Source organism: Staurois parvus, unplaced genomic scaffold (assembly GCF_062004578.1).
Source record: "Staurois parvus isolate SC_StPar_1 unplaced genomic scaffold, SC_StPar_1.0 ptg000011l, whole genome shotgun sequence".
NCBI lineage: Eukaryota > Metazoa > Chordata > Amphibia > Anura > Ranidae > Staurois > Staurois parvus.
Genome location: NW_028317807.1, coordinates 22,105,418 through 22,132,687, shown reverse-complemented (window position 1 = coordinate 22,132,687; position 27,270 = coordinate 22,105,418). Strand labels below are relative to the sequence as shown.

At 39.6% G+C, this 27,270-nt stretch overlaps 1 protein-coding gene across 3 annotated transcripts in view; it reads right to left on the bottom strand.

The window, feature by feature from the left end:
* VPS8 (VPS8 subunit of CORVET complex) overlaps positions 1-27,270 on the bottom strand; it is a 300,342-nt gene that overhangs the window by 223,845 nt on the left and 49,227 nt on the right. For all 3 annotated transcript variants that reach the window (XM_089671617.1, XM_089671621.1, XM_089671618.1), the window contains exons 14-22: positions 24,549-24,629; positions 20,455-20,625; positions 15,027-15,101; positions 14,634-14,669; positions 12,251-12,341; positions 12,052-12,098; positions 8,856-8,945; positions 3,852-3,898; positions 889-1,111 (exon numbers count right to left, since the gene is read on the bottom strand). In XM_089671617.1, coding sequence (XP_089527743.1) covers positions 889-1,111; positions 3,852-3,898; positions 8,856-8,945; positions 12,052-12,098; positions 12,251-12,341; positions 14,634-14,669; positions 15,027-15,101; positions 20,455-20,625; positions 24,549-24,629 — 861 coding nt within the window. The remainder of the gene's footprint in view (positions 1-888; positions 1,112-3,851; positions 3,899-8,855; positions 8,946-12,051; positions 12,099-12,250; positions 12,342-14,633; positions 14,670-15,026; positions 15,102-20,454; positions 20,626-24,548; positions 24,630-27,270) is intronic.

Below are 27,270 nucleotides of genomic sequence, written 5' to 3'. Positions count from 1 at the left end.
ATATTTTCAATACAAGTGAGTTTAAATGAAACCTATACCCATGATGAGGCTCTGTATCAACTCAAGTGTTTGGTGCAGTTTACTGTACACAATAGCTAAAAGCTCCATAAACATTTTCGCCCTGCAGAATTCATACAAACTGTTTCTATGCTAGTACTACACCCCAGCTCATTTGTCAAAGATTATACTGATGTATCCCCCCCCACACTGTTTCAGAGCTTGTACTCAACAAGTTGACATGATATATATATATGTGGCGGTCTTGGCTACTGTGGGTGTCCTTTTGTTGACTTCTTGGACTAAAACCTATTTCATGCAGGGGAAGGGGCACCGTAGTTTTTAGACTTCCAATTCTCTTTTTTCTTTTACCTCCACTTACTGGTTTTGTGTCAGTTCACAATGTAATTCTTTCCTTCTTTACTCTTAGGTCTCTATCTGGACATACCACACTCAAGTCTAAGTTTTACATACTATAGATGCTGTTGTGCACCTTCATCTATATTTGCCTTGATGATCTAGGATTTAACTCAGGAGAAAGGGGCAGCGTTAAAGTTATGAACTTCCTGGAATTTCTAGTTACTGGGCTAGGAATTTAAAATTTCTTGTCTTTTTGAATACTGACCTTTATGGACCCTTGACCTAGAGTATTTTGTTAATTGTTATCTTGACCTTTCATGGTTTTATTGTCTGCATTTCTCAGGCTATTTTCTTAAATCAATAAAACTTTTGTAAAAGAAGCTGGAATATTAAAACACATTAGTTAAAAATGTAACAATATTGTACCCCTTTTTATTGTTATATGCATGCTGGGCAGTATAAAAATAAGCAAGATGAAATTAAGTCAAATACAAGGTCGTAATCAGTAAAATAGGACAGGGTAAGAAATACCTGCTGTATATCAAGGCTGGTGATGTCCATATGCACTATACAAGCCTCCAAACTTTCCATCAAGCCCCGATCCTGAAAATGGAGCAGCAGATCCTTCATGACATGGGTAGTAAGACCAGGTAGTTGGTCCCGGAGAAGATAAGGCTCTAAACACTCCAAGAATACTCCTTTAGCTACACAGTTCTCACAGAGCTTGTCATACATCTGACTAAAGAGGATATCCCTGCACAGATAAGGCAAATAGTTAGCATAACCTAACAGAAGAACCTACCAATGATAAATAATATGTTAATGCTTTAGTACTGCGGACTACACTAGGTAAAATATTTCTTCTTTAGGAGTATTATTAGTCTTTTTAGTATATTAATATTATCACAGTTTTTTTATGCATCCACTGAAATTTGAGCTCTCTCAAAATAACATTCCACCCACATCCTGTTATGTACCCAATTGTGTAGCGTGATAAATATTTATTCATTTTAGATTAATACTTATTCACTTGATTTACTGGGTAAATTTTATTATCAATCAGTATATTCTATTAAATAGGTTTTCTGCATTTAGATAACTTTAGTTTATGCAAAATTATTTCGGCTCTTGTCATATGCACATTTTCTATTCTCATAATTAAGCTGCTCTAGATGTAATATTAAACACTGCAGAAAGCAAGCATATGAATAACATTAAAACACACCTATAAATTTGGAAGGTTATTGAAAGACAAGGCAATTTAGAAAACACATAAAAAACAGTAATAGGCAATCTAAAGGTGAAAAACCTCTCTACATCTTTCAGGTGCTAAAATATTTGTTGATAAGTAGTTGAGGTACTTTATAATAGAACTTTATTTTTTCAAGATTTATGGCGATTACATTTTTATGAAGCTAGACTTGACTAGATGTCAGAAGGCGTAAGCCATCCTGCTTAGAATAAAATCACGACACACCTAAAACAGGTTCTTTGAGTCATTTGATACACATGTCTTGTAAAAGCCGACCCCTGAAACTGTTGATCAGAAACAGCTTCTTCTGCAAGGTGATGAATTCATCGGACTTCTGACAACAGAGCTGTCATTCCTACTCATTGCTCTGGAGACAACCTTTCCCATTTTTATGGTAAAAATTGCTCAGATGGCTAAGCAGATAACGGTGACATTCCCCTTCAAGTCACTATCTTTATTCCATTAGCATTGACATTTCAATGCATCTAAGACAACCTACTCCCCTGGGTTCACACAAAGGACACACAACCTACTGCTTTCCTATGGACAAGTTTTAACTCTTGATGCATACATTGTGGGTGAAAGAAGGGAGCTAACAGTCCTAATAATAACGTGATCATTTCTATTACTGCACTGTACTGACTGTCAGTCTCTTCAAAACCTTCAAATTGAACAGAAGACAAAGACTAAATATCATAAGCTCTCTCATGATGCAGCTTACAAATGTGGCTATTGTTTAGTGCCACTAAAAATCTGCTCTTCACTCCATGCATTTCAATCCATCTTTAAATATGCCCTGCACTCCACTTCTGTGCAAGAGCTTTCTGTTCAAACAACTGTCACTGATGCTTGGTCTCCCTGTGCAAGGTGGGGTGTCTGCTCCCCTGTAGTTTAATGGAATAGCAGTGTCCAGCCTTTCTCTGCCACTACATGCTCCTATAATGTGACTGACAGCAGATTCAAATTAATCTTCACAATCTGTGCTCTGCTTCACCTCTCAGGCACTGTTATTCTGTCAGGTGTAGGGGTAGATATTGTACAGAATAAAAAATGTTAAATGCCCTAAAAAAAACAACCAACAGCATATAAAAAGGATAAGTTTACCTTTAGAAGCATGTTATATGTTACATCCATATTTAGGGTGTAACATGTAACATGCTCCTATGCACCTAAACCAGCTTCAGGGTCTCCACTCCAGCATCTGTGTCCTTCGTTTGGTGTTTTCCACTGAGAATGCAGGTCAGGCTAGGTCCGCACTGACTCCATATAATCCACAAAACAAGAAGAGAAATCTCAGCCACTGAGATGCCCCCCCGACACATTTCTTCCTGCCCATCTCCATGACTAAGCCCTGTGGGTGGGGCAAAACATGTTGGGAGGCGTGAACTGGATGGAGATAAGCTGAGGCTGCTATCACGTTGGGTTTGCATGGTGTGCGGAGGCTAAGAATTCTCTCATGCTCCTAAGCACCCATCACCCACCACCTGAGCTCCCCTCTCTGTGACAGTGGGAAGGGGTTTTTCTCCACTCACATGGATGTGTCATTCGTTCACAGTTTCCTGTGCATGAATAGACTACAAGTACCGTCAGCCATTACGGCTGATAACTTGTGGTTTTCAATAAACTGCAAGGGCGCTGGTACCTGATCACGAGTACAATGCTTTACAGTAAAAAATAAATAAATAAATGCACATCTTTTTTTTGCCCACAAAAAGATGGAAATTTATTTTTTTTATACAAAAAGGTGAACCTAGCCTTTAAATATTGCAGGTATAATTAAAGAAAAATGTTGATCCCCACCCAAGCTGGGGCACAATCTTCACACAATCAATGAAAAGATGGTAATTGAGAGATATGTAGTTTCCCAACAGACACACATCACTAGGAAGTAGCAGGAAGAACCCACCTACTTTTCCCAGGCTGATTGTGAGGATGTCACAGCTACTTTTTCATATTTTTTTTTTTCTCTTTTTACACAGATATTAGGGAGCTTATTGACTATTTTCTTTTGGGCATATTAAGGAATGCACCTAAATGAAAATAATTGAACTTGGTGTTAAGCAACTATTGTACAGAGAAAATGTATGTAAAGCTTGCATACACCAAGATACTGTACAAAAGTAGATATTCTCTTCAATCAACAGTAGAAAACAGTGTCATTAGGAAAAAAAAAATCCTATCTTCATATAATAAAAAAAATAATCATTGCGCACTTAGTGAAAAAAAACAAAAAACAACTTACGTGCGTTGCAGAAGCAGGCAATAATCAACTAAGACTGGTACTGTATCCTAACAAAAAAAAACATTAGCAATAAATAATCATCTTAAGAAAACATTTAGAAGAACTCTCTTTGGAAAAAAAAAAAACAACCTGAAATTTCATTGGAAATACAAAAGAAGCTAGTGGAAGATTTAGCCCTCCAGTTTCAAACCATATCTCAGAAACTTTGAGAAAATGTATGAAAACTGAAAATATCTGAAATAAGGTGGTATTGCTGAGATAATACCTTAATAAACAAAGCTGACATACTGTCTCATTTATTTCATGAAATACTGTCAACAGTATTTAGCAATCCTCCTTCATAAGTGAACCTGACAGTGATAAAAGTGACCACACAAGCTCACTGAGTGTGAAAGAGCCATCTGGTCACAAGAAATGAGGCCTTGACTTCAGTCTGACTTTAAGATACTCCTTTGCTTCAGACCTAGACACCCATGCCAGATATCACAGACAGGTCATGCTGGATGTACTGTAGTTGAGGACTACAACTGGACTGCATGTTGCCCCTGTCTGTAAACAAACAATGAAGTAGAGGCAGTACAGCACAAGCAAAGGTCATCATTCTGCTCTCTCCTTCTGTTAGACAGACAGCAGTGTGCAATACATTAGTACATAGCTGGCCTATAAGAATATATACACCACATACACACATATACATACATATACACATACATACATACATACACAGTATCTCAAAGAAGTGAGTACACCCCTCACAGTTTTGTAAATATTTTATTATATCTTCTCATGTGACAACACTGAAGAAATGAGACTTTGCTACAATGTCAAATAGTGAGTGTACAGCTTGTATTACAGTGTAAATTTACTGTCCCCTCAAAATAACTCAACACACAGCCATTAATGTCTAAACCACTGGCAACAAAAGTGAGTACACCCCTAAGTGAAAATGTCCAAATTGGGCCCAATTAGCCATTTTCCCTCCCCGGTGTCATGTGACTCGTTAGTGTTACAAGGTCTCAAGTGTGAGGGGGAGCAGGTGTGTTAAATTTGGTGTTATCACTCTCACTCTCTCATACTGGTCACCAAAAGTTCAACATGGCACCTCATAGCAAAGAACTCTCTGAGGATCTGAAAAAAAGAATTGTTGCTCTACATAAAGATGGCCTAGGCTTTAAGAAGATTGCCAAGACTCTGAAACTGAGCTGCAGCACGGTGGCCAAGGCCGTACAGCGGTTTAACAGGACAGGTTCTATTCAGAACAGGCCTCGCCATGGTCAACCAATGAAGTTGAGTGCACGTGCTCAGTGTCATATCCAGAGGTTGTCTTTGGGAAATAGATGTATGAGTGCTGCCAGCATTGCTGCAGAGGTTGAAGGGGTGGGGGAGTCAGCCTGTCAGTGCTCAGACCATACGCTGCACACTGCATCAAATTGGTCTGCATCGCTGACGTCCCAGAAGGAAGCCTCTTCTAAAGATCATGCACAAGAAAGCCCGCAAACAGTTTGCTGAAGACAAGCAGACTAAGGACATGGACTACTGGAACCATGTCCCGTGGTCTGATGAAACCAAGATAAACTTATTTGGTTTAGAAGGTGTCAAGCGTGTGTGGCCGCAACCAGGTGAGGAGTACAAAGACAAGTGTGTCTTCCCTACAGTCAAGCATGGTGGTGGGAGTGTCATGGTCTGGGGCTGCATGAGTGTGCTGCTGGCACTGGGGAGCTACAGTTCATTGAGGGAACCATGAATGCCAACATGTACTGTGACATACTAAAGCAGAGCATGATCCCCTCCCTTTGAAGACTGGGCCATAGGGCAGTATTCCAACATGATAACGACCCCAAACACACCTCCAAGACTACCACTGCCTTGCTAAAGAAGCTGAAGGGTAAAGGTGTTGGACTAGCCAAGCATGACTCCAGAGCTAAACCCTATTGAGCATCTGTGCGGAAAGTGGTGGAGTGCAAGGTCTCTTATATCCACCAGCTCTGCGATGACATCATGGAGGAGTGGAAGAGGACTCCAGTGGCAACCTGTGAAGCTCTGGTGAACTCCATGCCCAAGAGGGTTAAGGCAGTGCTGTAAAATAATGGCGGCCATACAGAATATTGACACTTTGGGCCCAATTTGGACATTTTCACTTAGGGGTGTACTCACTTTTGTTGCCAACGGTTTAGACATTAATGGCTGTGTGTTGAGTTATTTAGAGGGGACTTTACATTGTAGAAAAGTGTAATTTCTGCAGTGTTCTCACATGAAAAGATATAATAAAATATTTACAAAAATGTGAGATACTGTGTATGTATGTATATATATATATATATATATATATTTATTATACACACACACTCTATTGTGCAAAAGTTTTCAGCAAATGTGAGAAAAGGCTGTAAATTAACCACTTGCCTTCTGGAAACTTTTATCCTCTTCCTGCCCAGACTAATTTTCAGCTTTCTGCGCTCTCATACTTTGAATGACAATTGTGCGGTCAGGCAACACTGTACCCAAACTAAATTTTTATAATTTTTTTGAAGCCACTAGAGCTTACTTTTGGTGGTATTTAATCACCACTGAGGTTTTTATTTTTTGCTAAACAAAAAAAAAGACCAAAACTTTTGAAAAAATGTTTTAGTTTCTGTTATAAAGTTTTGTAAATAAGTAATTTTTCTCCTTCAGTGATGGGCACTGATAGGCTGCACTGATGGGCACTATTAGGCGACACTGATGGGCACTGTTAGGTGGCACTGATTCAATTGATGGGCACTGGTTCAACTGATGGGCACCGATGGGCACTGATTCAACTGATGGGCACTAATTGCCAGCACATATGGGCACTGATGGGGCTACACTGATCACCAGGACACTGATGATCAGTGCCCTAATGATCAGTGTAGATGTCCCCCTGCGAAATGCAGCTTACCGGCTGTCCTGTCCTCACAAGCCGTCAGGGTGAGGAGAGGAGATAACCAGCATTTTCTATTTACCTTGTGATCAGCTAAGATTGGACACAGCTGGTCACATGGTAAAAGTGCCTGTGAGTGGGCCCCTTCTTTAGTCATGTGATCAGCTGTGTCTGAAGGACACAGTGATCAGAGATCGCGGGCAGTGCGTGCCCGAGGGGGCACGCAGGGGGCGTGGTTCTGGGAGGACGTCCATGGACGCCCTCCCAGAACTAGCCGATCGCGCTGTAGCCATCTTTTGGATATAGTGCGGTCGGCACTGGTTAAGAATGCTTTCAGAAATAGAAGTGTTAATCATTTATTTTTATCAATTAACAAAATGGAAAGTAAATGAACAGAAGAGAAATCCAAATAAAATCAATATTTGTTGTGACCACCCTTTGCCTTCCAAACAGCATCAATTCTTCTAAGTACACTTGCACAACATTTTTGAAGGAAGACGGCAGGTAGGTTGTTCCAAACATCTTGGAGAACTAACCACAGATCTGTGGTTGTAGGCTGCCTCAAATCCTTCTTGCTCTTCATGTAATCCCAGACAGAACTGATGATGTTGTTGAGATCAGGGCTCTGTGGGGCCAACCCATCTCTTTCAGGACTCCTTGTTCCTCTTTACGCTGAAGATAGTTCTTAATGAAATTGACTGTATGCTTGGGGTCGATGTCCTGCTGCAGAATAAATTTGGGGCCAATCATACATCTCCCTGATGGTATGGCATTATGGATAAATATCTGCATGAGGACACCATTTATCCTGACCAAATCTGCAACTGCATTTGCAGAAATTCTACCCCACACTTACAAGGAACCTTTTAAATTCTGACTCATCAGTCCAGAACACCTGAAACTGTCTTCCACAACCTCACCTTAGGCTGGCCATACATTATACAATTATCTTCCACTTTTCTGCCCAATTTCCTTTAGATTTACCTTCAACTGTGTAGTGCAAGGGCCTGCCTAATTGGATACAACTGAAAGTGTTTAGGTTTGTCCTCCTATTATATGGTTTTTGCTAAATCTAAACCAAAAATCTTCAGATAATTGTATAATGTATGGCCAGCCTTAGTATCAGAGTTTGACTGTTCCTCGCCCAGTTTTAAGCCTCCTACACAGCTGTTTTTGTTTCAAGTAATTACTTTGTTTCAACCTACATATGAAATTGATAACCATTAGCATCTGCTTGGTATAACTGGTTAATCATACACCTGACTCTAATCCTACAAAATCCGTGACTTTGTGCAAGTGTACAAGTCTAATAATGGATGTTGGTTTGAAGCCAAAGGGTAGTCACACCTAATACTGATTTGATTTACATTTTTCTTCTGTTCGCTCACTTTGAATTTTGTAAATTGATAAGAAAAAACAATTAAAATATACATTTTTTAAAGCATTCTTAGTTTACAGCATTTCTTCACCATTCCCCAAAACGTTAGCACAGTAATGTAATATATACATATATATATATATATATATATATATATATATATAAAAAGAGTGCTTCAGTTAGTTAACAGCAGTAAGTAAAAACTTATATAAAGCTCAACTAAACCCAGAACCCAGACAATGTACTATTGTACTGCAGCCAGGCTGCATATATACAGTAGTGATAAATCTCTACTTTTTTCATCTTTATGTAACTGATAAATACTCTGTGCAGCAAGAATCTGGAGAGTCAGACTGGGGTTTCTAACACAAAGCAGCATTCCAACTCTCCCATGGTCCAACAACCCCATTCCTCACTTCTCTTCAGAAAGCAGGGTAGTTGGACAGCTAAAGAGCTGGGCCATAGATTTGTGTGTGAGATGCAGTCCAACTTTCCAGATTACTGCAGTACCTATTGTTTAAAAACAAAAAACTGTAATATAGTAATAAAAAAAAACATGCATGTTCAATTTAGCTTTAATTATTATTCATTCAATTCACAGCTGGTTTTAATATTGTGTGTTTACATCTGCCTGAAGTTCAACTTTAATAAGTCATTTAGAAAGTGGTTAAACCAATTTTTTTCTGCTCTCAGAGTGAGAATTCCCTTAGTCACCCAGCTTCCGTACCTGGAAATGCTGTTCCATGACCTGGATTTTGCCTTGCTCTGGACATTTCCTCAATGCTTTATCAGTGTACTGCAGCAAGATTTCAACAATCTGAAAGAAGAGAAAAAGCCAAAATTGTAGGTATTTTTGAGAAAACTGTACTATGGGTCATCATCCTTACCTAGGAACATGAACATAGCATGTACAAAATCATTCAAATCTGTCAATAATTTGAAAAATGCAATGATTTGTACATAACAAAGGATCAGACTGCAGGTTCACTGTAGCCAGTTCAATGAAGCTCTAATTTACATCACACTATTTAAAGCCGAACTCAAGGAAAACGAAAACACCTCTTGTGCAGTGGGGCTGCACCCGCACTGTAAAGGTTAGCTGCTCGTAAAGTCTAAGGCAGGGTTGCCATGGAACCCTGGGGTTCCCTCTAGAGGTTGCTAGGGGTTCCTTGAGTAATTAGCAGTTCTCACTGACACCATAGATCTTTTTAGCTATCTGTAAGGGGGTAAGTGTTTCAAATAACCACGAGTGTATGGAGTGCAGCCAAGCACCGATTAATCTTGTAGGAGGAGTTTCCATTCTCCTCTGACTGTCCTATGAGGCTGCATGACCCCTGACAGCTCTGATTGGTCCTGTGCCGATTACATGCAGCCCCCCCCCCCCCAAAAAAAAAAAAAACCACAAAATTATCTAGCAATACAAACCAAACAGAGCATGTGGTGCAGACTTGTCTCTGCTGCTCTAACGAAGGCAGACTGATTTTTACACAATGCAAGATTAACCCCTTAGGTTCCACAGTGAGTATAAAAAGCATGCTTTGCTGCAGATACAGACTGATTTTACTGTTGTGGGTTTAGTAACACTTTAAATAGTTTCCTTCCAATGCTAGAATCATAATTTAAAGATTTGTATATTGTGGTCATATCCCCTCTTAAGGAGTCTTTTCTGCAGGAAGAATAACTTTAATGGTTGTAATCTTTCCTCATAACTGAGGTCCTCCAGGCTCCTATTAGTTTTGCTGCCCTTCTCTGGACTCTCTCCAGCTCAAACATATCCTTCCTGAGGATTAGTGACCATTACTGAATGGCATACTCAATAAGTGACTGAACCAGAGTTTTGTAACACTTTCATAAAAGGACAGGTTGTTTGTGAGATAGTCACCTTAGCTCACAGATAAAGCCTTATGAAACTTTATAGGCGTCTATCCCACATGGAAAGCTATTCCAGATAGAAAGGCAATAGTAAATTGTAATGGTAAAAAAATGCATAAGCTTTTGAAAAAAAATAATCATGATGATAAAGTTAGTTAACTGGGTCAGTGGACAATAATGACATTTCATAAAAGAGCACTAATGGGAAAATAGGACTGTGCTGACTCTTAAGGCAGAACATCCAGCACTGCAACAAACACATAGCATTTTGCAAATGATACATTTTAGTACTATTTTTCAGATTTTCATCTCTAGTGCTGCGTGCCTTTTTACTGATTCTTGTTGCAATTCCTTTATAGCATGCACTTTACCTTCATATATAAATTTACTTCTCAATACATACAGTCATAGTCAAAAAGATTGTCTCCCCTGCATTTCTGTCAGATGATGCACCACTTGGCCCAGAAAATTGTTGCAATTACAAATGTTTAGGCATTCTCATGTTTCTTTTGTTTGTATTGGTATGACACAAAAAAGAAGAGAAACAATATCAGAGTCATCACGAAGTATGTAGTGGGTGTGTTTAGGAATATTGTACCTGCATAAGAAACGTTATGCAAAATAGAGTCCCAGACTACCGAACAAAATGGTGTGAGGTAGACTGGTTCACTATAGCAATGCCTGTGTGAAAAACTGACTGTTGTGCAGGTAGGCTAGCTAGATAGTTTCAAAGTGCACTTCTCCTTCCCACTCAAACCTTCACCACTGTTCTCAAGTAGTGGACCATCTGCAGATGGATACTTTCCTCAAAATTGTGCCTATGGCCTCTGGTGTTTGTTTACATTTTGCAGGCAGCAGTTCGGTGTGCTGGTTATGCCTGTACAATAGCTTCTCATAGGGCACTATAGGACCACCTCCCAAGGCAGGAAATGGCATTAGAGACTGAAATCCAATGTTTTCTTGCGAAATTCAATCCCACAACATATAGTGCTTATCATGGATTTAGATCAGCTAGAGCTGAATGTTATAGAATAATTTGTTTCATACTGTAGATCTATTTCTTTTACAGCCATTTTCTTTCTCATACAAATGATAGCAACACAGCTTCTTTCACCATGGGGGTGCTGAGATTTTACCCTGATGAATATGCAAGGCCATAACAAAGATGAAATGGCCCATAAGTATTTTAATCAACAGGGACATGTTCTTCTCATTGAACTGCATCACACATCGTTTGACCACAAAGTGTATTTTAAAACTTTCTCACAACCAGATCTGACCTACTTATGCAGACTCTGTAACCTGGATAAAACAGAGCTCCAGCGTCATTTACACCTAAACTAGTAGCATAGTATAACTCAATAGCATGTTTATTACTTACAGTTCTTAAACTCATACACATGTGGAAATATTAAATATGGACCTTTATTTGGCATATCATAGCTGAGAAGATCTGAAGTGGGAACAAAGAAAGTTCTACTTCCATGAAAAGAAATGTTGTTTCTGGGGCTATTCTTGCTCAGCCATGAGAAAGTAACAATGGGTGTGGGCACTGAGACAGTATGACCTCAGCGGAACAGACACAGACACCAAAATGTAAGTATTTCATTTAGGATATCAAATAATATGCAGAATAAAAACCCCTTCTTCCCGGACAACTCAGTTCCAATCAGAGAAAGGCAGCCTGTAGGCAAGTAGTTTACCTATGCTCTTTCTATAGAAAACCAATCATTCTCTGTGAATTCAAAGTTGTGGGTGTATGCTTGAAAAAAAGAAATGTATGGTTATCAGAGAAATAAATCTAATATAGTTTTACTTTAAGTTTTACCATGGCAAGTGGAACCCACTAGTAATTGGTACCTGTGAAATTCAGATATATTTTATCTTCCTGAGACATATAAGAAACTGTAAGGTGATTTAGCTCTCCGGCATCAACTAAAAAGGGATGTATCTGATTTGGGTGGAAAGTTATTTAATGCCTCTGACTATATAGAAATGTAGTTTCCTGTCCAGCTTGCTTCCTGTTACAGAACCACAAGACCAATTCTTACCTTATCAGCCACAACACTCTTCCTTTTCTTGGGGTCCCCTGAAAGACCTGCAGAAAGAGTGGCACATGACAAACTGATAGTCTTATGCACTGTAGTGTATACTTTTACAGCACAACCACAAATCACAAAAATTGCTCTCAAATATCATTACATGGCGAGAAAATAAAACATCTGCTATAATCAGATTCATCTAACTTACCCACAACAGCTTTTGCCTTGCCTTCATGAAATGACCACGCTAAAGCCAAGGCTTCGTTGTAACAGTCTTGTTTCAGCAGATGATCAACTCTCTGTAATGAGAATAAAAACATAGTTTGGTGTGCTGCATTACAGGCAATATATGTGTAGCTGTTCATGTGACATATCTACTCAAAGTAACATTGCACAAGTAACAATACACATGATGTATACCAAGCCACAGAAAGTGTACATCAATGGTCAAAAAAATTGTTTGTTAGAAAATGTTTGGGTGCAACAATGCTGGATTATCCATAGTATTAGCACAAATGATCAAAGCTATGCACTCGTCTCTCACGTCACAAGGGGAGATGTACTTATGGGCAGTTGATGTCTACTGCAGCCATGCCAGAACAGACAGCGCTAATGGGCCAGAATCACTGTGCCTATGGCAATTCTTATCAATGTCAATTGAAGGGATGTGAGACCAATGCTACATTGTGTAGGGCCTGCCTTAATCCAAAAAAAACTGTATTAAAGTTGAACTTCACCCAAATTTTTTACCCAAATGTGTGTCAATTCCTATACTATTTTTTTACACTGTCTGCTGTGGACATTAGCTTGGGTGTACTGTATGGAGAAGCAGTCTGTTCAAGAGTGCTCACCCTTCTTGATCGATACTGAGATCATATTAATCAACACTGACTGCTGCTAGAAGAGGCAAAATTTCATAAACTGTGGGCATTAATTTATAAATACTGAAGGAGATCTGAAAAAAGGCAGTCATATGAGGATTACAGGAACATCTTCCAGTTCCCCACAGCAAATAAAATCTTTTCGAAAAGCAAAGATGGATGAGATAGACCAAATGATGATGTCACTGGGTGTACAAACAGGAATATTTACAAACCAAGAGCTTTTAATTGAATGTGCACTGGGCTTGGGGGTGGGGGTTGTATTGCATACACTGCACTTAAGAAAAACATGGAGGCTGCAATAGCTAATCTTTTCCTTTGAAAACTAGTGACCTAGAAAAAAAGTGCAGATAAAGACTTTTGAGTTTTCTCTAATTTTCTTGATCTGCATACTTTTTCTAGGTCAGTGAGTCAAAGTACTGAAGACAGTATGTTAGCATAATAGCCAGGAAAATAGTATATAAGTTATACACTAATGAAGTAAAGCAACAAGTTTCACTCTGTTGGTGTACAGATTGGTGCTAAAATATAATATAGAATTTGCTCGGACTCTGAATACAGTCATGTAAAAAAATACTTCACACACGAAACAGTGTTGGAAGAGCTGATATTACCTCAGCTTCTATGCAGTTTTTCCTTTCATGGAACACATGTACAAAAAAATGTACATATATAAAACACAGTATCTAACTATGCTGTACAGCCCAATGCTTCATTTAATGGCAAAACAGTATTCTTCTTTGGAATACTGAAATCAGCACCGCTCTCTATTCATCAAAACACGATGAATGAAGGGAGCCATGGTAACACCCCTCAAGGAAGTTGGTCCCATTGCACCCTGCACTTACAGTATCAGTTCTCAATCTTTTGGGTTGAATAATGCTGGGCATCATCGTGGCAAAGGGAAGTACTCCAAGGGACAGTTCCTGGCTGAAGGTACGTATTGCTGCTTTTTACTTTATACACTGTCTGGGGAACCAATTTATTAAGAAATGCTTGGAGTCAGGGTTTAAAGAAAGGCGGTCATAAGAAATATGGAGTCTGCCACTAATGATTTCTTTTTAAAAAGGCCAAGTGCCTGGCTGTCATGGAAAAAATTGATAGGGACTTCAGACTTTGCTGATCTGAATACTTTCTCTGAATTGGTGGCTCAGAAAGAAATGAAGTAGAATTCTCAGAAAGACATCTGCAATCTGCCTCAATACATTCTTCATAAAAGGTTTACTTAACATCAATTTAAAACAATCAGCATAAATTCACCTTACTAAGAGCTGTATAAAAAAAACTGATAAAACACCTTAGGTTGCATTAAAAAAACTATCAAAGACTAAAATCAGAGCAATGTCTGCTATAAAAGTGTTGCTTTCAAACGTGCACTTTTCCAAAGAGCATATCATTTATAACACGAAGATATGTACTTTTACTGCAAAGATTTAGAAAATTTGCATGCTGTTCACAAAGCCCAGAAATCGCCTGGTTTTCAGTTTGCATAGTTTTCTTAATGTGTGCCTTTATTTACATGATTTTTTAAAAGACAATAAAGATTCTAGGCAAACATTACATCAAAAGTTATTTTCACGTTGGAGCTATATATTTGTATCTGTTCATAAAGTGGTCAACATAGTCAAACACTGCAATAATAAAAGGTATACTGAAAAATCTGACATTGTTTTGCAAACAGGAAACGTGTGAGATGGCAGCCTTCCTTACCTCTCGCCAGTTCCTGAGCATCATTGCATGTACTGACTGTGGGAGATAGAAAGTGAGACACAATCAGAGACAGCAGATCGAAAATAGGAAGTCAGAGATCTACTGAGAATACAAGTGATATGAACAGAAAAAAAAAGTGAGTGAGTGAGAGGGCGGAAGTGTCACGTCTTAAACAGCAAAGACAGCACAAAGAGTAAACACAGCTCAACCAATTGACTGTGCTACTAAGTACACACATTAACCTCTGCAGTGTCATCACCATAGATAATGAGACTGTATATTCCACACAAAAAAAAAAAAAAAAAGTGAGCATAAAAATGATAGTCAGTCAGAGGGCTGTTTGCACTTTCATCTCCTGTCCTGCATTTTTATAGAATGACTCCAATACAGTACCTTAGTTCCGAGGTAGAATATCTGTCCTCCATAACTGCTGATTGACTGATAGCAAGCTTTTTCTCCTACTAGAGCCTGCAAACATTCAACAAAAAAATAGTTACTAATAATTATTCAGGATGAAAAAAAAGTGTCTATCAAGTTCAATCAAAAGACAAATAAATTAAAAACCTGAACACTGAGAACCCTAAACCTGCAGTTTAAAAGAGATTTTTGCCCTCCTTTGGATAACCTATGGTTTGTTTTGAAACATTCCTTTCTGTTCCCGTAAGGCAATTGGATGATCCCTGAATCAACATTCTACAGTTTTGTTTTGTTTTTAATAGCTAGATATATTGTGTGCATTTAGAAACACATCCAGGCTTTTTGAGCAATCTACATAATTGGCTAGTACTTGCATCTATAGAAGCCTATTCAACATTTCTACAGTTCTTACAGTAAATATGCCTTTAAATATTTAGAGGTTAAAACTCTTCCCTCTAGGCGTAACAACAAAATGGTGCATATACACTGTATTGTCAAAATGATTGGGATGCCTACCTTTACAGGCACATGAATGTTAATGGCATCCCAGTCTTAGTCCGTAAGGTTCATCCCAAAAGTGTTCTATCCGTTTGAGGTCAGGACTCTGCCAGCCAGTCAAGTTACGCCACCCCAAACTCGCTCATCCATGTCTTTATGGACCTTTCTTTGTGCACTGGTACTGGTGTGCAATAATATTGGAACAGGAAGGGGACATCCACAAACTGTTCCCACAAAGTTGGGAGCATGAAATTGTCCAAAGAGTCTTGGAATGCTGATGCCTTACAAGTTTTCTTCACTGGAACTAAGGGGCCAAGCACAACCCCTGAAAAGCAACTCCACACCTTAATCCCCCTCCACCAAACTTTACACTTGGCACAATGCAGTCAGGCAAGTACCATTTTCCTGGCAACCGCCAAAATCCAGACACATCCATCAGATTGCCAGACAGAGGAGCATGATTGGTCACTCCAGAGAACATGTCTCCACTGCTCTAGAGTCCAGTGGCAGCATACTTTATACCACTGCATCCGACTCCTTGCATTGCAGTTGGTAATATAAGGCTCGGATACAGCTGCTTGGCCATGGAAACTTATTCCATGAAGCTCTCTACACACTGTTGTTGTGCTAATCTGAAGGCTAATCTGAAGTTTGGAGGTCTTTAGCTACTGACTCTGCAGACAGTTGGTGACTTCTGCACACTGTGCGCTTCAGCATGTGCTGACCCCACTCTGTCATTTTACATGGCCTACCACTTCAAGGCTGAGTTGCTGTTGTTTCCAGTTGCTTCCACTTTGTTATAATACCACTAACAGTTGGCTGTGGAATATTTAAGGAAATTTCACGGATGGACTTATTGCACAGGTGGCAACCTATCACGGTACCACGCTTGAATTCACTGAGCTCCTGAGAGTGACCCATCCTTTCACAAATGTTTGTAGTAGCAGTCTGCATGCCTAGGTGCTTGATTTTATATACCTGTGGCCATGGAGGTGATTCGAACACCTGAATCCAATGATTTGGATGGGTGTCCCAATACTTTTGCATTCATATTTTGCTCTTGTTTTGCTGATGTTGTGATTGTGTTTTGTTTTCCAAACGTAAATCAGGTTAAAGACATTAGAAAGCGATTGGATGGGCAGGTACCTAGGTTGTCTCTTGGCCTAAGGGTCCATTAACATGCCTATTGTGCTTCACTAGCATCGACTTACCAAGGGGGGGCAGTAGAAAAATATTTTTCCCAGAAGGTTTATCAACATTGGATAATTGTCTGAGGAGTATGGGAAAACTAAAGCAGCCCACATTTATAAGGTAACAGTTGCACAGTTTGACTTGACTGAGGTTCCTGTGCGATTCCCATGCAGTGCACAGTGGGAACCAAAGATAAAACTGGAACATGTAGAATCTGGTACAGCTGTGCATAGTAACCAATTGACAAAATAATTGAATAAGTTGAAGTTAGAAGCTGATTGGTTACTGTACACAGCTGCACCAGATTCTGTGTGCACTAGTTTTAGTAAATCTACCCTATATGTTTATGTTTGCATGTTCAACCCTGATTCTGTTATAGAAACTGAATTAAACTGTTCAAATACCACATCCATAAATAACAAATGTACAGTATATCAAGGAAACACAAAATGTAGGACTTTACTGGCATTAAAGGGGAGCCCACACATATTTGTATAAAAGTACACATTTTATTTATTACACCAGAACAACATTAAAATTTCTGTAATTGAATATTAAATTGCTCAATATAAATTCCAATGCTTCCTACTGCTGACTCACTCTACCACATAATAGCAGTACATATGTCAAAACATGGATAGTGTGGTATCTACAGCAATCATCGTGGTGGTGAGTCCTCATGGGTCCTGATTCTGCTATATTATTAATTTTTTTTATCTGACTCATCCTTGAATAATTAACTGAAGTCAGTTATCCCAATCCACTTCTTTCATTGTTAAGACATGGCTATAAACTTCTGCTGGAAAAGGCCTTTAGCAGACTCTTGGGTCGCATGCTAGTTAAAGACTCCCTTTAGGAAGTTGCACAGATATGCAATGCCCTGTAAATAGCACATCTCATGGTTGAAGACCTTTTCAAGTAGAGGTTATCAGCCTTTATCCAGCTAGGTAGCCCTTCAAAGTAAACTACTGCTTTCCCACGCAGGGCAAAGCAACAGGTTTACTTTAATACTAGTCACGCTAGATGCAAAAACTTACTGAAACTTCTCTTTACTCCACCATTCTGTTTGGCAATGGAGAACAAAGGAGTGTTAGCCCTGTATAGGCTCCAAGTCAGGAGCTGGATTTTAAGAATGGCTGAAAACCCTCAACCTGCCCCATGTGATAGCACTGGCCCAAGCAATCAAACACAGCTCTTTAACAAGGGAGAAAGCAAAGTAAGCTCATTCCAACACCTACATGACAATTTCTTTGCTCCTAGTGGCTGAATGGTGAGGCAAGAGAGAAGGAAATGCAGTATGTGCTTATGGTGGGGCCACCAATAGAGCTTTTTAACAAAGGAATTGAAAATAGGAAGTTGGTTGCATTTTACTGTTTACAGATAGTTTATTAATTTCACTCAAGATTGTGAAAATAGGGAGTAGATAGAGTTGTACACACTGCAGCAACAGCATTGCCTTGCATTGTGGCAAGGCAAAATAACAGTGCCTATAGAGTTCAGCAGGTGTTGATACTTTGCAACCTCCTCACTTCAATTGAAAATGTGCACCAAGCATGTTGTAAATGCACTGTAAATGTGTCTATGCTGTTAACAGTGCACTTGAGGCATGGTTGCCAAACGTCAAAAGTGATAATTTCCCATCATAGTCTTGTAAAAAAATACAAATAAAAAAACGGAAACGTAATTCCATACAATGTATATCATTTCTTCTGCACAGCCATTCAAAGTCCAGTATGTACACAGCATTTCTGAGCTTCAAAAAGGAAGGGGAAGGGAGCAGAAATTACACTCTGAAGAGCTCAGTGAAAGCTGATTGGAGGGAAGGGACACACACCGCATCACACAGCACACAGGTACAGTGCTGAGGCTGTCAATCACAGGATGTGTGCTGTAGCTCCCTCCCATTACCTGTTTTTTTTTTCTGGTGTCAGAAAAACTTGTCAGAAGTGACTGCAGATAGCAGAGAAACGAGGCAGCAGAAATGACACTTGGGGGTTTATTTACTAAAGCTGGAAAGTGCAAAAATAGGCTCACTTCTGCACACAAACCAATCAGTTTCCAGGTTTTAGTGCCAAAGCTTAATTGAACAAGCTGAGTTTAGAAGATGACTGGTTTCTATGCAGAAGTGAGCCTGATTTTGTACTATCCAGCTTTAGCAAATAAACCCTTTTCTGCTGTGGATTAATACAAGTACGCACTATAGAGGGATATGCTTTTTCATATTTCATGTCAGGGGTTTACAACCACTTTAACAAATATATCACATATAACCCATGGTTTTAGAAACCTATAAAAAATAGCCATATATTTATTTAGAGGAATAGTTGTGTTGTTGAATTTCAATAATCAAAGCCAAGCCCAATTTCTAGGCAGAGCTCTGGAACAAATGATTGAGGCAATAGATTCAGCTACCGTATTTATGGGGGAGAGAAGGAGTTAGTCACTTAATTCCAGTAGTATGCTTCCCATTTGGTTAAATGATGAACTGTTGCCTATGTCCATCTACGCATAAAAATAAATGACGATGAAAGAAGAAAAGCTTGTATAAACAGTTTTGTACAGTGCAGGTGTGTCAATGGTTGTACAAGGCCAAATAGCATCATTACCATCTATTCTGTCAACCAATGCACAATTTAGGTGCAAATTCTTACAAGATAAGCAACTTATGTACAGGTTTAGGCTGTTCATCAAGCACACAGATACTCTCAATTCATCTGTGCTTAAAAAAAAATAAAGAATGCAGCTTTTCCTTGTTTAACCACTTCCAGTCAGGACACTTTACCCCCTTCCTGACCAGGGCAATTTTCAGCTTTCAGCGCCATCACAATTTGAATGACAATTGCGTGGTCATGCAACACTGTACCCATATGAATTTTTTAACATTTTTTTGAGACAGATAAAACTTTATTATGGTGGTAGTTATTCACCGCTGGGATTTTTATTTTTTTTTGCTATGTAAGTGAAAATGTCCAAAATTTTTTTAAAAAAGTGTTTTTCTTATAAAATTTTGCAAATAAATAATATTTCATCATAAATCCTGGCCAAAATGTATTCCGTTATCTTTTTAGTAAAAAAAAAAAAAGCCAAATTAGTTTATAACCAAAAATTATAATTTTTAAACATTTTTTTTTACATTTTTTTTTTGATATTATTTTTTTTTTTTACATACTGTTACCCTAGCAATACAGTGTCACCACGGGATGTAAAAGCAATCATTTCTCTTTCTCTCTGTCTGCATTCTTGCAGCCATTGAGAACTACTGAGTGAGCTGTGATTGGTCACAGCTTGTCACATGGTACAAGGCTGTTATGAATAGCCCTGTACCATGTGACCTCTGTGATCATTCACAGATTTCACACGTAGTAAGCAATGATGTCAGAAGTGACATCTTGCTTACTACTTTGGCCAATCAGTGATTACATGATCGGGACCTCGTACATAGGTCCCGTCCGACGATCGGTGTTTCACTGTGTCCAGAGGACACAGCAGGCACCGGATCGCGGTGCTGCGCGCTCCCGGGAGTGCACACAAGCAGGGTGCGGGGAGGCCGTTTATAAACGGCCACCCGACCCAGCAGTGCCACCGTCCGGCCGTTTATATACAACGGAAGTGGTTAGGTATTATGAAAGCTGTTTCCATGCAATTCTAACAAACATTGGGGGCTTTCAAAAACACTAGAATAAATTAGCCTACTGACTCTCGGAAAATGTCTTACCAATGCCTGGCTCACATTACCCCCGGTGGCCAAAGATTTGAAGTGGCTGCTGTTGTACACAAGCTGGAAATCAGAAATCTCAAGAGTCTCCAGCTCCTCCTGTGTCTGCCTGTCAATCACATGGAGTTTCTCAGCACTATCCAGAAGAGCCAGGGTGCGTGCATTAATCCACTGCAACACAGGACAGTAGTTTTACGCTTACAAAAATATCCATCCTAAGCAGACATATAAAATTACATAATTTGTTACATACTAAATGTTCACATATGGAACAATTAACATTTTTCAAAAAAAAAGTGTGTGTAAAAAAAAAAATAGGATTTTGGTACGGATTGTAAAATTCTTTACTTGGAGTCCTTTGCGGGACAGAGGAAATTTTCACCTTTGGGTTATACTGATACCTATAGAAGGATTGGACACTGACATGAAAAATAATTGTAGGGCAGCCCTGGATAGCCCTTCCCACTATCAGCAGTCCTCCGTTTTGTATCAAATCAATACTAAGAGCCTGATCAAAAACACAGGGGGGTGGAACCTGTGATCCACAATACACTCCATAAAAAAGGTTTTAATGGTGAATATATTTTCTCTCGTATCCAATGAAGGACACAGGAAGTTTTAAAAGTCTTCACCTTCAGGACATCCAAAAGCATGCCAACAGAGGGGAGGGCAACACAAGAAATGATTACTAACAGGCACAAAGTGAACAACAAGGTGAAAACACGGGAACTGTCTGCTACACAAGAACCACCTAAAGGAATATACAGCTGGTATATCTGGTAGCAAAAAATATGAGAACAAAGTGAGGTGGTAGCCTTGCACTGGAAAACTGACACCTGACGACAGAAGTATGTCTTGGCAGGGAAAGGAAAAAAGAAATCCTTAAGGCCAAGAGCTTGGAAACTGGTTTACCTAAACCATCCAGAATGGTGGAACCATGCACCGAATCACTGTACAGGGTCAGTCTGGGATGACCAAAAAGGCGGCAGTAGCTGAAATATCAAGACTCTCAAACTGAACTGTGGTCAAACAGGGAAAAAGGATATTCTCTTGCAAAATTGGACACAGACAATGGGAATAAAGAACGATTTCCTGGTTGAGAAAAAAATCTGAAATTGTCCTAGTCAACTCAACTCAACTGATCCCACAAGAGACCCAAAAAGAAATAGGGTTCCATGCATGGAAGACTCTCAGACCAGACACTCACCATGCAGAAGCAATGACTACCATACAATCAGAGAGATGTTGTCCAACAGAACATGCACTGTGTTCTCCACAGGAGGTCACCGAAGTATCCCACAATGGGGATGCCATGAGAATGCACTACGTAAGTCTCAGGCTGGGGCTATCACCCTAGAGAACACATAGGGTGCAGAAACAAAACTTTAAAATTCAAAGCATGAAAGGATGGGAACCTGTATATACAGACTGATCAGCCATATCTTTATGACCACCAGTTTAATGCCGCCAACCATAACAGTCCTGACCTATCAAGGGATGGACACCACTAGACCTCTGCAGGTATGCTGTAGTATCTGACATCCGGCCATCAGTGGCAGATCCTTTAAGTCCTGAAAGTTGCGAGGTGGGCCTCCATGGATCAGACTTTTTTTCCAGCACATCCCACAGATGCTCAATTGAATTGAGATATGGAGAATTTGGAGGCCAAGTCAACACCTCAAACTCGTTGCCGTGTTCCTCAAACCATTCTTGAACCGTTTTTGGAGTGAGGCAGAATGCATTATCCCACTGAAAGGGGCCACTGCCATTAGGAAATACTGTTTCCACTAAGGGATGTATTTGGTCAGTGATAATGTTTAGGTAGGTGGCACGTGTCAAGTAACATCTATTCTACACGAATAACAAGACCCAAGGTTTCCCAGTAGAACATTACCCAAAGCATCACACTGCCTCTGCTGGCTGGCCTTCTTCCCATACTGCATCCTGGTACCATCTCTTCCCCAGATAAGTGGTGCACACGCATCTGACCATCCACATTATATAAAAGAAAATGTGATTCAGCAGACCAGGCCACCTTCTTACATTGCTCCATGGTCCAGTTCTGATTCTCACATGTCCATTGTAGGTGCTTTTGGCTGTGACACAGGTTAGCATTGGCACCCTTACTGGTCTGCAGCTACTCAGTTCCATACACAACAAACTGCAATTTTTTTTCCTGATTATAAGACATTAACTTTAGGTCACCACATGCTTACTTGCTACCTAATGTATCCCACTGACTGACTACCGTAACAGGATTATCAATGTTATTTATGTAACCTGTCAGTGCTCTTAAAAGGTAGGGCTAAACAGTGTATATGTCCTAACTGAACACATTAGCCAGAAGCTCCCACTGGGGAAAAAAGGAATGGTAGATCTGGTGGATACCATGCACACTATTTTGGACTTACAGGCCCAAAAAGAGGCAGATAAAAGGCAAAATTTCCAGTAAAGCTTCAGCCATTTACTCCACATGCTTTATCTGTTAAGGGTCCACTGCTACATTTGTAAAATCCTGTTTAGATTTTGACCATTCTGCCATGCTTTGACAAATTAAAATCTCATCCAGAATAGTGTAAAAGTTCTAAAGAGGGATTCAAGCCACTCCTCGGTAGGAACCTCAAAACGCAGGAATGCCTTCTATTACCCTAGTGTTCTCCCTGGTAGCCACTCATTGGCTCTACGGGGGGAAGAGCAGACCACTCTAGTAAGATTTTGTTTTACCAAGGACATGTTGGTTGTCTCCAATATCCATAGAGGAAGACCTCAAAGAGTGGGTGCAATGGGAAGGTCTTTGCAGCTTCAGGGGCTCTGAAAGACTCAAGACTTGAAATAGTAGGCAAATCCTTCAGTTTCAGAGTGCTGTGCACCACATCAAAATGAGTTAAATGCTCTTTTTTAATTCTGGAGTAATATGTGAAGACTGTGACTCCTTAAGGATAAACTCAACAGGTAGTGACTGAATTGCCTCAAAATCAGATATAGTCTTTGCAACTGATGACTCAGAAGAAGGCTTGTCTGAAAGTTTATCCATAAATACTGCAGGGGTAGCAATGAAGCACACTTAATGCCTTGGAGGTTAAAACCGGAAAGGAAATGGGTGAACTCGACCACATTGTTTTTCGTTACTGTAGTAGATGCCCTGGTTGACAAGGCAGGCAGAGCTAGGGAGCACCCCAATGATGAATTAGACAATGAGCATAGGATACCATGATTCCAAGTTACAGCAGTCAGCAGCTTGAGAAGGCATGGAGCAAACATCCCAAACTGTTAGTAGAGTGTAAGCTGGGGTCACCCATTACAGTGGTACCGTCCCCTCTGTGTTGCGACCACGTAACAGTATGGATAGGAGGCAAGGCATAAGATGCTCCAAAAAAAACAAACAAACAACCGAAAAAAAAAACAACAGGCAGCTATTAGCAGATAAGGATTGGATGACTTGAGGGTATCAAGGTCACTGTAGATAGGCAGCAGAAACTAACTGAATTTCAGAGTTCCATGTGGCTTTTTGGTAAGCAGGAGCAGCAGAGGGGGAAAGACAGCACAGGGTGTGTACATGCTTCACCCCAACCAATGTATGACATCAGAGTTCAGTCCCTCAGTGTTAAGCCTTTCTGTACCAAAAACTGTCAGGAAATGGGTAATTTTGTCTTCAGGAGACAGGGGATGCGCTGAGGCAATGTTAGCAGTGTGGCACTAACTCTTTTCTAGTTGCCAGGCTGATGACCACCATTCCAGATAGCTGCAGGTGGCTTTAGCAGTGATGTAGTGAAGAATCCTCAACAAAGGAAAAAACTCTTAGCATATTGACAGTTAAACGTTGTCTGCTACTGATAGGCAACTACAACAAAAAAAAGTCTATCCTCCTTGGACACTAGCAAAGGAAAAAAAAAAAAAGAAAAAGAGGAATTTTGGTAGTGGGAGGGATTATCCTGTGTTGGCCTGCAGAATTTTTTTGTTTATAAATGTACAATTGCCCTGTAGGAAACATTATAACACAAAGGTGAAGACTTCCTGCGTCCTTAAAGGATGAGAAAGAAAAAAAAATTAGCCACCATTACAAACCCATACACGTATGACAATTTAGTACTTACTGTGAAGTTGATAAGATCATAGTGTAAGTGAAGTTGCTTCTGCTTGTTTATATGAATTGCTCCAGACTCATCTCTCTTCACCTGCAGATAGCATTTGTATTAGTGAGCCGGTCTTTACCTGAGAACTCATTAAGGCAGTTTTACATGCTTTCATAGGCTAGTCTTAAAGAGCATTATGAGAGTAAATATGAACAAATCAATTTTATACATAAGATCATTTTAAAAGAGAAATCCAGTATGAAGCAATCTATATTTTATAATTACAAAAAACCTCCTGCACTCACAAGGACTCCTACCCTATAACCATAAGCTGATGACACTAAACTTATACCCAAAATAAGTGAATAAACAGTGCAAAAATTATGAGTGCAGCGCTAATTAGTATCTAATAGAACCGTAATACAATATATACTCAATCCCCAAAGTAAATCCAAGATACTCAATACATATACAGTGTCATGCATGTATTCCCTCGTGGGGAATATCTCGTGCAAAAACGTGAAAATAAAGTAATATATACTATAATAACATATATACTAATAATAAACAGTGTACCAATAAATAAATAATTTGCGCTAGTAAATGTGTATAAATATATAAATATATATAAAGAAATCATCAAATCATAAGTCCAGAAAAGAATATATATATGCCAATACCACAAAAAAATATATAAAAAAACTTTTAAGTGCAAAAACTTTTGTGCAAAAAAAGTGTCTAAATATGAAAAATTTCACCAAAAAACCTTGATAATATAATGGCAGATCATCCATAAATATATCTTCAGAAACGGAAACTCTGCAACACACCGATCCTCATCGATCGAAATAACAGGATGAAAAACTTTGTAGTTAATCGAAAATCCACTTCTCCAATAGATAAAGGACCACCTTCAAACGTATCCATGGGGGGAAATGCCAAGCACTCGAGAGAAACAGAAAGACTTCATGGTGCAATATTATAAAAACCAATTCCTTTATTAGGTACTCATTGCACTTACTCAAGAGGTGTCCTAGCCGACACCAGCATCAACAGCATAACAGCAATCACATAAACGAGCCTGGCTACTCAGCACATGCGCAGTAGCTGGCAGCCAAAAACGTAATGACGTCACATCAAGCTCCGCCCTACGCGTTTCGTCATCGACGTCCTCACGGAGCGTCCTCCGCTCCGTGAGGACGTCGGTGACGAAACGCGTAGGGCGGAGCTTGATTGATGTGACATTACGTTTTTGGACTTATGATTTGATGATTTCTTTATATATATTTATACACATTTACTAGCGCAAATTATTTATTTATTGGTACACTTTATATATGGTGATTTTTTGCAGCTGGTACACTATTAGTAAGTTATATAATTTTGACCATAGGCGCTATTATTAATTTTTCTTAATAATAAACAGTGCCACATAAAAAGTGCACAAAAGGAATAAACGATAGTTCAAATACGAGAAAAGTCCAAAGTTAATAATAATAATACTGATGATGCTGTGCTTAATGATGAACTTCACACTCCACTCTTCATGCAAAATTATGTGCAGTGTACGTGATTCACACGTGACAATCCTTAACAGCCAAAATGCCCCCTCACCTCCTTCCTTAGACCCCAAGTGGCCAGCACGCTTTCAGGATCACACGATCCTATCAGTATGGATCACTCTCTAGAAAATATCTTCCTCCTCCAGCGTCCACCAGTTTAGCAGCCAGCTCCTCCCAGGGTCATTGTAAGACACAAGCAGAGACCCTCCATAGTGCAACCAGTAATTTCATTGGTAATAGGTATAAAAAGTAGATTTCCACTCACAAAACGATGAATCTTCCAGCCTCCTACCACATGCTATGGGTGTACTGCATGGGTAATACACAGGGTGTTCCAATATGGCCCCCACGCCGGAAATGACGTCACCGCGATTACCGGAAGCTCCTCCCCACGTACCGACTAGTTGCGTCACGCCCACTTTGTGACTTCATCGTTTTGTGAGTGGAAATCTACTTTTTATACCTATTACCAATAAAATTACTGGTTGCACTATGGAGGGTCTCTGCTTGTGTCTTACTATGACCCTGGGAGGAGCTGGCTGCTAAACTGGTGGACGCTGGAGGAGGAAGATATTTTCTAGAGAGTGATCCATACTGATAGGATCGTGTGATCCTGAAAGCGTGCTGGCCACTTGGGGTCTAAGGAAGGAGGTGAGGAGGCATTTTGGCTGTTAAGGATTGTCACGTGTGAATCACGTACACTGCACATAATTTTGCATGAAGAGTGGAGTGTGAAGTTCATCATTAAGCACAGCATCATCAGTATTATTATTATTAACTTTGGACTTTTCTCGTATTTGAACTATATTTTATACTTCTTCCCTGTTTACTGTGCATCATTCTGCCCTTATTTTAACATTTAACTTCATCTTTTAAAAAAAGAGGTAAGAAGAGGAGTGCTACACCAGACTGTTGAAGTCCAGAACAAGTTTAATTCAATAACTGGACCTCAGCACACTGGTGTGGAAATCCTGTTTTTACCTCTTTCCTCAATATAAGTCTGAAGAGGCCCTGGAGAAGCTGCCAGTCTAGTGCCAAAATGCTGCACATTACCATTTCCTCAGCACCTGGTAGAAACACAAATTGCCTTGGAGATCCAATGCCACCCTCCCATTCTTTCTTTCCAGAATCTTTATCAGCAGTTATTTTGCAAATGATGAGAGGTAATTGGAAAAGGTTTG